This window comes from Kryptolebias marmoratus, linkage group LG24 (assembly GCF_001649575.2).
Source record: "Kryptolebias marmoratus isolate JLee-2015 linkage group LG24, ASM164957v2, whole genome shotgun sequence".
NCBI lineage: Eukaryota > Metazoa > Chordata > Actinopteri > Cyprinodontiformes > Rivulidae > Kryptolebias > Kryptolebias marmoratus.
Window position 1 is genome coordinate 7,213,904 of NC_051453.1, and position 12,087 is coordinate 7,225,990.

At 37.0% G+C, this 12,087-nt stretch overlaps 1 protein-coding gene across 24 annotated transcripts in view; it reads left to right on the forward strand.

Annotated features, from left to right (window-relative positions):
- The window catches only part of ptprsa (protein tyrosine phosphatase receptor type Sa), a 214,226-nt gene that overhangs the window by 154,438 nt on the left and 47,701 nt on the right, over positions 1 to 12,087 (forward strand). For 14 of the 24 annotated variants that reach the window (XM_017413357.3, XM_017413359.3, XM_017413361.3 and 11 more), the window contains 5 exons: positions 67 to 203; positions 321 to 465; positions 7,016 to 7,336; positions 10,135 to 10,328; positions 11,408 to 11,434. In XM_017413357.3, coding sequence (XP_017268846.1) covers positions 67 to 203; positions 321 to 465; positions 7,016 to 7,336; positions 10,135 to 10,328; positions 11,408 to 11,434 — 824 coding nt within the window. The remainder of the gene's footprint in view (positions 1 to 66; positions 204 to 320; positions 466 to 7,015; positions 7,337 to 10,134; positions 10,329 to 11,407; positions 11,435 to 12,087) is intronic. The other 10 variants (XM_017413362.3, XM_017413369.3, XM_025005301.2 and 7 more) reach the window with 2 other exon arrangements.

The window sequence follows — 12,087 nt, forward strand, 5'->3', positions numbered from 1 at the left end:
CTGCGTAATAATAACTTCAGTGGTGTTGCACCATTTTCTAGTAATTCTCTCTGCTGCATTCTTTAGTTCCAGCTCAACCATCCAGATTCCAGGTTGGTGCTGTGGCTGACACCAGCATTGAACTGACTTGGGAACCTGCTTATGAGAAAGAAGGAATTTTACGTTACGAACTCCGTTATTCAGAAAGCAATTTTGGCACCCAGGTAAAATTTGGTGGTGTCTGATTTCTTGACATTGCAAGAGCTCATGATGATTCAACATTCCATTTTTCTACTCCTACCTTAAGAATTTTTTTCAATCTCTTGTCTTCTCATTGGCAGATGAAAAAGACATTCGGACCCACTAGATCATATGTTGTGGAAGGTCTCCGCCCCAATACAGAGTACCGCTTCTCTCTGGCAGCCGTCTCTAACAAGGGCATTGGAGCCTTCACAAATGAAATTTCTGAGAAGACCTTGCAAGCCAGTATGTAGCCTTCTATTCAATCTTCTCTTCTGTTTTTACAGGTTTGCTAACCAAGGAAATTCCTCAGTAAACTAATAAAATATGACAGTTTTATGTTTTTATGGACATTTTATTCAAATATTTTCCAATGAGGTTGTTTTGTAGTTGTTTTTTGAATGAAGCTTTTAAACTGTTTTGCCAACTGCTTCATCACCTTTAAGTGATAACTCTGTTTCCCTTTGAAATAATTAAGGATTCAATGCTTCCGGAGACTGTTACAAACTGATATGTGGTCGTTTGATTCTTCGATTATGTTTTGATTTTTTTCTCTTTATTTCCTGCATTGTAACAAAGATTTTTTTTTTATTGAGAGTTACAGTTGAAAATAAGGCACGAAAGGCTAAAGGCATATGTTAAGATGCATTTTGACCATTGAGAATTTTCAACAGGCCTAGAATTTTTTGAAGGATTTTTTCCTTGGCCCTTCCATTTCCACTGCAGGAACCAGGGGCTAAACAGAGTTTTGTGGGAAATAGTTTACTCTCAAAAAGAGTCCCTTATGTCTACGCAGAACTTTGAGGTTATGAGAAACCTTCTAATGAGGCTTGCACTAAACCTTTTCACATTGTTCAAGTATTAGGAGCAGGTTATCACATTTTTTCTCTGTCATGACATGCTTAATCTCTAATATAGCTAGTACAATTTTTTATCTTCAAAACAATATAATTCAGTCATTCTAGCAGCTTCAATCAGCTCAGGAGACACAGTGTGCACTTAAAGCTATGGTGATTCATCAATGTTGAGAATGAATTAATAGGAGGAATATTCGTCATGACAAAAAGTCAGTGAGCTTAATTCACTTCAGTCACTCCCATGAGGAGTAACTTCTCACTTTTCAGTGGTTTAATTTGCATTATCTGCCCCCTATATTAGACCTCAATGGAAATGCAAAGATGCACAGCTGAAATTATTTGTTTTTTTATTGAGAAAGCCTTGGTGCGCTAAGTACTGGGTGCTTTTAGTCAAAATGCGCTTTTAGACTTATTTCCCATTCTTACCTTGGTGACCTTATTTTCTAACTTGGCTCAGATGCAAACATATAAATGTGCTCTAGTATTTTAAACAAACCAAGTCTATGTGGACTGGGAACCCTGACCTTTTTTATTGGATCTTTACTTTTGTTACTTTTTTTTTTTAACAGCAACTGCACATCCCACGTGGCAGACACAAAAAGTGCTCATCCTCCTCAAAGACTGCTAAGGCTCTCATATGAACTGTTCTCATTATCGGGTTGTGGAATTTCAAAATGTTCTTAGTCATTAAGGAAAAAAAGACTATTAGCAGTCAACAAAACAACTTGCATTCCTGCTAGTAACTCTGAACTGATTATTTTAGTTTAACAGGAAGCAAAAGCACAACTGAATTATTTAATCCAGAAAAGTAAAAAATGACAAGTGTGGAATCACTAACAGCAGTAGCTGAAACTGGGGTGACAGAAAATGCATCCTGTTCTCATTCTGGACCATCAAATACAATCAAGTTGAATGGCAAGTACTTTGTAGGTTCATTGCAACAAACAAAAGCAAAATATATACGGAAGTATTTTTTTTAAGTATTGAATGACTTTTTGTGCCACTGATTTACGACCCTCGGAGTGTGTTGTATATTAGCTGCATCAGGACAGGCTTGAAAATATATAAAGTAAAGCTAATCTACCAATTGTCAAAAAGTAAAAAATGTGCTGTTAAAATAAGGCCAATAATGATTCATGCATTTGAACAGTGACGTTCATTATAACTTATTATTGGTTTAAAAAAAAAAAGAAAACGAGTACTTGAGTTTACAAAGAAATACCTAAATATGAGCTTGTAATTGTGGATTTTGAAAAACAAAAACTACAGAAAAGATTAAACAAATTTATTGTTGAAGTGGCTACTTTACTTATTAAACTGATAGTTTTGGTATAATTTCAGGATATTAAACCTGAGTAGTTTAAACAGTGACATATGAGAGCCATGGTGGTGGAAGCAAACGTCTTTAACACATTTTCTGTTTCTACCAGTGCAGCTTGTTGGCTCCACCTTCACATGTGGATGTGTGGGCGGGGGCTTTGGAAACAACCACTTCACCGTTCTTTTTGTTAATGCCAAACAGCAAAGCTACACGAACAGCGTAGTTTTTACTGCCAACAGCCCCAGCTGCATGTGACACCCTCCCCTGCCCTCTTGGTGTGCTGTTGAGCATTTATTGCTGAAACTATTATCTTTGACTACTTCAAGCATGAAAATACATGATGTCTATCCATGCCCATTTCTGTCTGCCTTGAGTGTTTGTGCACGTCCTCACCTGTCAGTGTGTGTCTCTGGAAATTTCTTTGTTTTTTTGCATTTTTAAACTGCAAGCAGATTGAACTGTGTACACCCACCTTATTCCAGCATTGCTTGTCACATTGCCACTAAAACAGAAACACATCTTGGAATGGCTTGACATCACCTTGTTCACTTGAAGTCCTCTTCTTATGTTGACTGTTTTGAGAAATGTTTTGAGTTTAATCTTATTTTTTTTATTTAACTATTTCTATTTATTTAGGATTTAATAAATAGTAATAATAGTATTTACTATAGTTTTTTATGTTTCTGTTGGGTTCAACTACAGCAAAACTGACAGAGGCACACAGGTTGAAAAGTTGCTTTTTGGTAAAAAAAAATATGAAGTTGATATAACAAACTGCTCTTAGGAACTCTTCATTTTCATTTCCTCCATTTTTCCTTCTACTACAGAAATCCTGAACAGTAATGTTAAACCCATGTTTTCACTTCTGGCCTCATTAGCTTTTAAACTTTTTTTTTAATTTTATTTTGTAATGAAGAATCTTTGCACATGTGATAAACAGCAGGTGGTTATTCAGCACTGAAGTCAGAATACTTCAAGACTAAGTCAGACAAAACAAAATATATTCTAGGAAAAAAAAGATCTTTTGGATGCTTTGAGGTAAGTGACCAAGTGGTTCAGGGATTCAGTCTGCCTTAACGTTTCTCACAGAGTGGAAAGCCCCTTCTTCTGAAGAACTTATTGTGTTCCACATCAGAACACACCGATGCAAAGATGATGTCAATATTCATATAGTCAAAAGTTTAAGAGTAGTAAACTTTCACATTTGGTAACTTTTTAAACTTGTTGGACTAGTTTTTCCAGTGTTGATCTTCACATTAACATACAATATCTAAATCTGAAGTTCTATCTATCTATCTATCTATCCATCTATCCATCTATCCATCTATCCATCTATCCGTCTATCCGTCTATCCGTCTATCTGTCTATCTGTCTATCTGTCTATCTGTCTATCTGTCTATCTGTCTGTCTGTCTGTCTGTCTGTCACACTCTATAGTCCTAACCCTATATTATAATGAAGTCTAATTCAAAGGTTGCTTGACTGAATCACCTCCAGAGACTTAGTTATATATGAACATCAATTACATCTGAGGTAGGGGTCCAGTTAGATTAAAAGTCAGAGAGAGTGAAATATGCTGCAGCCAAACAAAACACAAAAGAATGATCCCATATTTATTATATCCCAAAGTTATTACAGCACAACAGCTGCATAAAATTTGATATTGCTTTGTGTTTATGCTCAACAGTACAGGCAAATGCAAAACCATGTCAACTTTGACTTGAATCCACCACTGCGTTTGGCAGACTGAAGCTCTGTGCCACAAAGTAAAACAGGACTTTCCAGATGTATTTTGCTTTTTATCTATGCTATAATGTTCACAGAAGTTTGAAGTTTGTGCTCAGTTCAAATAGCATTACCAGAGGCTTGTCATGGGGACCAATCTTTAAAGAGTTAACTCAAAAAGGTACAAATCCACTGGATTTTTTTTTTTGCTTCAGTGTGATTGATCCCAAATTATTATTTTAATTAAAATGTTACAGGAGGTTAATAAATCCACAAGATGTTCATGGCAACAATGGCCCCTCATTTAGAAGTCCTCATATGGTATGCTACTATTCTCAGACAAGGGTGAAATAATTTTTATCAGTTCGTTCAGACGTGGCCAAAGAGGGTCCATAACCGGAGAGCTTGAAGGGGAATTACTCAAGCTGTTAGCCAGTTTCAAGGCTTGGTAACAGTACTTGGGATAGACCCTGGGAGTGAGTGTTAGGGGACTGCAGGGCCCCAGAATGACAGATAAGAATCCCATTTCATAGCGTCAGAATTAATTTCATGCTTTGCAACGAGCTATGAGCCAAGCCTTGAATTGTCAGGCTTTGTTACACATTTAGATTATACCTAGAACCTGCCAGTAGCCACTCAAGTGTTATCTCTAAAATTAAAGTGGCAGATTCTAAATCCTCTGTATTTAACTAAACAAGCATTTTAGGACCCCCCCCCCCAAAAAAAAAAAAAAAAAAAATTACAACACGCATTGAATAATGATCCCTATATCTATGTGTTAGCATTAATATACAATGTGTCAACCTAAAATTTTCCACCTTTAAAGTAGTAGTAGTTCTTCTAAAGCAGTCCTAATTATTGGCTATGCCACCTGTGTCTGTCAATGCAGACATATGCCTTGACATATGCAGATAAAATGCAGATTTTATCTTTAAATATCTCAGTCACATCACAACAAATATAAAAGCAAAAGAGAAGTATGTGCATAAAAACATGAGTAATAATTTGTCAAATAGCGTTTTTTGGTCTTTCAGAGAAGATAAAAACCTCAAGTAAAGCATTAGCTGAGTTATTTCTTTTGTGGTTGTATAGTTCTAGGATCCATAATCCTTCTGCTGGTCCTTATGGAGTTTGCCCTTTTTTAAATATGCGCCGCAGCTAGTTTAAAATTATCAGGCACGGGGATGCCTGTTCACTGTGATAACCTCAGCCTTGTCAGATTCATAGCCTTCTTCCACACGACAAAGAATGAGAACTGAGCAATCATTTTTGACATAAAGAGTTTACAAATACAATATGGGTGAAGGAAAGAAGCAGAAAGGCTCAAAATTCAGTAAGACTTTAAGTAAATAAGCCCATTAGACACAGAAAGGAGTTTTTTGGTGCACTTGAACATTTAGTTTTTCAAGGTAGGAGGGAAGGCCTTTATTCTTTAAACTCAGATTTTGTTCTTGTTTTCCAAAGTGACTTTTTATATACAGAGCAATTTCATTAAAGTTTTAGGAATTCAGTTATACAAGATCTTCATTTTGCTGATGTTATTCTTGTTTTCTGGTGGTCTCAGAATGGAAGTAGGCTTCACAAAGATTCATCAATACAGGGCTATGAAATGGGATTTATTCGTAGCATTTGTCAACAAGAAAAGATGTTTGTGAGCTTTGCCAAGTTCACAACCGTAGCATATCTTAGTAATGAAATTTCCCCAGCAGCCCCTCACTTCCCCTCCAGTCTTGTGGACCCTCATGCCCAACAATAAAGTATTAAACAGACTGCTTGCAGCACAGAGGCAACGCTCTCCCCCCTGATAATCCCTAAGAGGGTCAAAAACTAATTATCAGCTGATAAAAATTAGATAATTTTTCTGATACAATAAAAGAAAATGATCTAAAAAAATGATTATATGCCCTCAGGAAGGGAAAGTGTTGCTGCTCACTGACTCCAGAGTAAAAACCCTCTGTAGTCAGGTGCTGGTGGTAAGAAAGTCTTTAAAGTTTTGTATTTTTGGGATTCAGGTACGTATGATGGAGACAATGTTTGTTGGTTTCATTATGCGTAAAATTCTCTGTTGTTTTTTTCATGGTTTATTATGAGTTGTCATTTTGAACATTGTGTGTTATTCTGTTTTTTGAGTCACTTGGGTTTCTGACAAATTAATTTCCCAGTACCCTTCTTCAGTTCATAATTTATTTTTGCAGCTTTTGTTTTGGAATGAAAACATGCCATAGTTTTCTTTTGACTTTTATTTTATTTTATTCATTTGTGTGTGTGGAATGTCTTTTTTTATTTTTGACTGTATGTAAATTTGTTTTGAGTTATTTTGCTTTGTTTACCTACTTAAAAAACAAACATGTAATACTGAATTGCTTGCAAGATGGAAGCAACATACTGTTACAAAAAGCCATCTCTCATAGACGATAGAAGAAATACGACTTAAAAAATACTTTTTATACATGTCCACTTATCTTAATATTGGCAAAGAATACACATTTAGGTTATGCCCATGTTTTAAAGAACACAGTACACACAAATAATAAAACAACATGATTACACAATCAAATGTAGTGACTTTATCTTTAATTGTCTAAATTTTATTAAAACCAGTATCTCTGCACTTCACATATCACACAAGGTAGACATCTAAATTCATTATTACATGCTTGTGCTATTGTCCATTTATACCTCCTAAGTTAACATTTGCTTGAGCCTTTTTTTAAGTTCTGTTTTTAGTTGACAACTTAATTTAAATTGTTGTTTTTATTTGAGTTTTGAATTTTCCTTTTTTTTCCTTTTTTTTTATCTCTCCCATCTTTATTTTTTTCGTTTTTCACCCCTCTCCCTTTCCCATCCTCTTCATCCTTTACCCCTCTTCCTTCCTGTCCTTTCCACCTCACCAGAGCCCTCAGCTCCCCCTCAAGAAGTTAAGTGCAAAAGCACCAGCTCCACCAGCCTTTTGGTAAGTTGGCATCCTCCACCTCTGAAGAGTCAGAACGGTGACCTGACGGGGTATAGGGTGCACTACCAGGTGGTGGGCTCGTCAGAAGGGACCAGTGATGACACGGAGCCCATGGAGGAGCCAATGATCCTTTCAACTGAAGAGCGGGTGGAGCTGCAGCAACTGGAGAAATGGACTCAGTACCACATCACTGTTTCTGCCTCAACTGCGGTTGGGCAGGGCCCAGAGAGCGAACCCTTAATGTGTCGAACAGATGAAGATGGTACGTCAACCTGTTACATGGAGACCTGACTGTACTGAGAGACAAGTTCTTCTTTGCTAGTTATTTAACTGTAATTGTTCAATAATATTAACCATCTACTTGAGGCGACAGTGGCTCAGGAGGTAGGGGCTCGTCCTGTAACCAGAGGGTTGCTGGTCCTTCTCAACCGTTGTGTCCTTGGGCAAGACACTTCACCTACCTTGCCTACTGGTGGTGGTCAGAGGGTTCAGTGGCGCTGGTGTAATGGCAGCCTCATTTCTGTCAGCTTGCCCCAAAGCAGCTGTGGCTACAATGTAGCTTACCACCATCAGTGTATGAATGTGTGGATGAATGGGTGAATGACTGAATGTAGTGGGAAGCGCTTTGGGCTCCTATGACTAGATAAAGCGCTATATAAGTGCAGGCCATTTACTATTTACTTCTGTTTTTTTATTGAAGATACAGTACATTCACCCTAAATAGTAAAATAGTAGGATAGTAAAGTACACTTCTTTGCACTGTTGTACGAAACATCTTTAGGCATCTATCTTTTCTCTAGCACTAGTTACATATTTGATCAGGCAATGAAGTCAATGTATATTAAATTCAAGTTGTTTATGCTATGCAAAATGTAGCTACATGTGTTGAATTAAGTTAGAGAGCAATTGGCTAAAGAGTGATGGCAAAGGTTGTGTAAATGGACAGCCCCAAGAGGCCTACCTCTGTCAGCTAAACATCTACTTTAGGAAAACCCCTCCTCTGAATCCACAGAGAGGAAATAAGTTACTATGTACCGTAATATAAAATTAGCTGCTTGTGAAAACCTGTTTTTAGCTCTTTTTGTTTGTGTGTTTAGCATCAAAAGTCTTCCGCTAATAGCTGACACAAAAAAGCTGCTTGAGAGATACAAATTAAAAAAAGAAAGAAAGAAAAAGAAAAAAACTTGGCCTTGCAATAAGCACCAAAGAAAACAACATTGTTCTCATTTCCAACTTAACAGCAGTTAAGCTTCCTTTTATCTAAAATTAAACAAATGATAACATTGCTGTCACTGAGGGTGACTCTGTTTACAGAATCCCAGCTGTCAGCAGCATAATGAGCACAGCATACATGACACAGAACCTCAGGCGCATCACAGATGACCTTGGGTGAAAAGTCATTAGGTGACATTAATTCACTGATGACAGCCAGGCCAATTTATGTTTTAGGTTTTATTTATTCATAGGAAAGAAATGTTAACCTGAATTTAAGCACATCTTTTTTAAAAAGAAGAAGAAGAAAAAACAAGAATTCTGAAGGGGCAATTTGGACTTAAATATAGCCCTTTAGAATATAGACACCACTATGCATGAGCCTACACAGTTACATAAACCATGAGAATGGAACCATTCAAAATAATGAAGATAACACATTTGGGAAATCAAGCATATTGCTTTTTAAACATAACTAACCAAATGTCAATTTTAATAGCTACCACAACAGATATCACACCTCTGTCTGCAGGCTCAATAAGTTTTCCATTGCTCAGCTGAGAGCCTTTAGCATTTATCAGTGTTGTGTTCTGCAAATCCATGTATCTCCATGTGTTTGTAATTATAGTAAACTGCAGGCTGAATGTAAAAGACATATGCATGCATGTATAAAGTTGTAGGAAAACCACAATGACTTATAAATGATACAATGGAATCAACATTACTCTCACTGTGCTTAGTAATTACTGTTGTAGTGCCCTTGAGCGTACCACTCAGGCTGTTAAAACAAATGACAGTGCCGCTCATTGTTATTTGGTATAAACCAAGCTGTTAAATTGGGAAAATAAGTGAAGTTTATTTTTTTCTGGAAACAAAGTGGCTGCCACAATGCACCTGAGTATATTTTTGAGTCTGCTCACTTCCCAACGTTTGTTAAACTTTTTTTGTGCAGGGTCCATGTCACAAATTCAGCACAAAAAGCTGCCAGGGGGAGGGGAGGAAAAAACATTTATAACGGAAACTCCTTCTCTTGACAAACCATACAACATGATACAGCTGAATTTGATAGCAGAATATCAATAAGAAAGTAAAGAATGTCACAGCACATTTGAATCACATTGGCTTCTGTTTTCCGAAATTCATTTTACATCCATTACCACAGCATTTTAAGCATTTTTCTGACTCTGATGTACACCAACTTCAGCATGAAATGAGCCTATTTTTTTCAATACCTGGCTCAATAGACATTAGTATCTCTTACTGTAGGGGTGAAAGGCAAAACCTACATTTAATGGTCTAGTGTCATTTCAATTTTAGCATGACAGAGGTGCCAGCTAAAAACAATAAGAAATGGGGTTAAGAGATAGCAAAGAGTCTGGTAATAAACAAGGCTGGTGCAAGATGGAGGGGATATCATGTTGTGATTTAAGGACAGAAGAAAGCCACAAGTATTTGTGAAGGAGCAAATGGAAGCAGTTTGAGAGGAGGAGCTTTGTTCACGTCACATCCATTTCAGAAAAGGATAGTCCATGCCACTTCCGATATCCCAGATGCAAGGCATACCATAATAATCAGTCATTATGACAAAGAAGGAAAGCTTCCCACAGTCTGGCACATAATAAAGGGTGGAGGCGGCAGGAGAAACTGGTGATGGTGTTTAATAGAAAATTATATATTTTTAGATGCTTCACATAAACGTTTGTGTTTTGAATGTCTCTATAATTCTTGCGACTTGTATGTTTCTTCTATTTTGTGCTACAATCATGTGTGCTCAAGGGAGTTACTGACATTATGAAGGTGTTTTGTGCATCTTTTTATCAGATTTTTCAATCTGTATGTTTTTTGCAGTTCCCGGGGCGTCACCGAGGCGAGTTGAGGTGGAGGTCCTCAACTCCACAGCGCTTAAGGTGATGTGGCGTTCAGTGACGCCAGGCAAGCAAAACGGTCAGATTCGGGGCTACCAGGTTCACTATGTACGTGTGGAAAATGGCGAGTCACGGGGCCTGCCCCTCATTAAGGATGTGATGCTGGCTGATGCCCAGGTATGACCATCTCACAGTTTTGCTATCAATATTCAGTTTAGAAATTGGAAGAAATTCTCCACAGAATAAACTTGCGCATTTTTGCAGCTTCGTAAATGTCACTGGAGTGAGGATAGCAATATAGGTGCTCTTCCCTCTCAGATTTCGTTTTATGTTGCTGTAATCTTCTTTTCACCTCAGCCTACAACAAGAACTATAATCAAAGCCTCTGTCATCTTTTCCCTCCTTCCTCTACCTCTACAGCTTTTATTAGGAATGTCTGCTTTATTGCAACATCTGCCATGAAATATTTGATTGTGTATGTCTCAAATGTAACGACTCAAAGAAAATGTTGATTTGGATACTATGGGTAGGAGGTAAGAGAAAAATGCAAAAATAAACATTTCACTCTAGATCAGCCTCAACTGACAGACCTTTAATGGATACAGTTTTTTTCTCCTTTCTATAAAACTTCTGTCAACATGGTTCTGAAAGAATCTGGGAAAAATGGAAACTTTTCTGTCTATAAGCAATCATTCAGATGGAAATTATCACCTGGAAGCAGCAGGGTAAACAACACTAGACCAAGTGTTTGCCATTCTGCGTACACTATACTGGGAAGAAATTAATAGAAAACTAAGTGAAAGCATATAAATTTATACCAAATGCCACCAGCATCACGTAAAAAAAGTTAATTCTAGGAGGACTTTCCTAAATTAAATAATAAATAATGCTTAACAGTCAATTATTGATTTATTTATGTTTTTCTTGGAATTTTCTTCGGTTATCTCATCATCAAGCCCTTTAAAGTTGCATCCTAATCCCATTATTTCTTTCACCTGTTAATGAAAACCTTAAGGTTTCACTGGCAGAACTTTACAACTGTCTGACTCATATTAGCTGTCTTTCATTTGAACCTTTAAGCAGCTTTTCTTACTCCTGAAACTAGCAACTTATTTCTGCTGCCCAGCTTCTCATACCCCTGCTTCTCACAATCCCATTTTTTCCCTTTCATTTTTCTCTTTCTTTAAAAAGAAATATTGCTCTTTCTCTCCCTTTCTTTCTCTCCTGCACTCTCCACTTTGGCGGGGTGGGGTTAGTGGGAAACGGACGATACAGCCGAATATGTGAGTATGAATTTTCACCTGAGTGCTATATGTGCCTGAAACAGTGGCTATTGCATCAACTTGGTTATATTCACAGCTTACACAACCCATCCAACCTATATTCGTTAAACTTGAGTAACAAAAGGGATTATGGGCTTTACTTCAGCTGTTTGGTCAATCTACCCCCACATTATAGAAAAAGGACAAACTTCTGTTGTCAGTGAAGTTGTACAAAACGATTTCTGATGCAATATCCACTGACCACCGCTTGGAATGCTACTTGTATCTTGTGTTCCAAAACAGCGTTATGTCTCGTGATTTTTTTCTCATTTTTGTTTATTTCTTTTGTTTTTGTGTGTTTGCATTTTATTTTGGTGTGGTGCCTTAATATTTCTTAGTACAACAGACCATAGTTTTCAAAACGTCTTGTTTTGTCCCTTCAAACCTAAATTAAATGAGCACTTCTTTGATCGTCATTCATTTTTTTTAAAGGAACTTGTACTTTTGTTTTGAAGCCAGATTTTAAACTTCTGTCCAAGAATACATTGTCACATGAAAGACATTACGTATAGCTTATTTACCTTTATTGACTTCTTCCATCCCACTGCCAACAAGCCTGTTAAAAACCTCATTCTGTATTCGTTGAAAACCTGCTCCCTTGAAAGATTCATTAG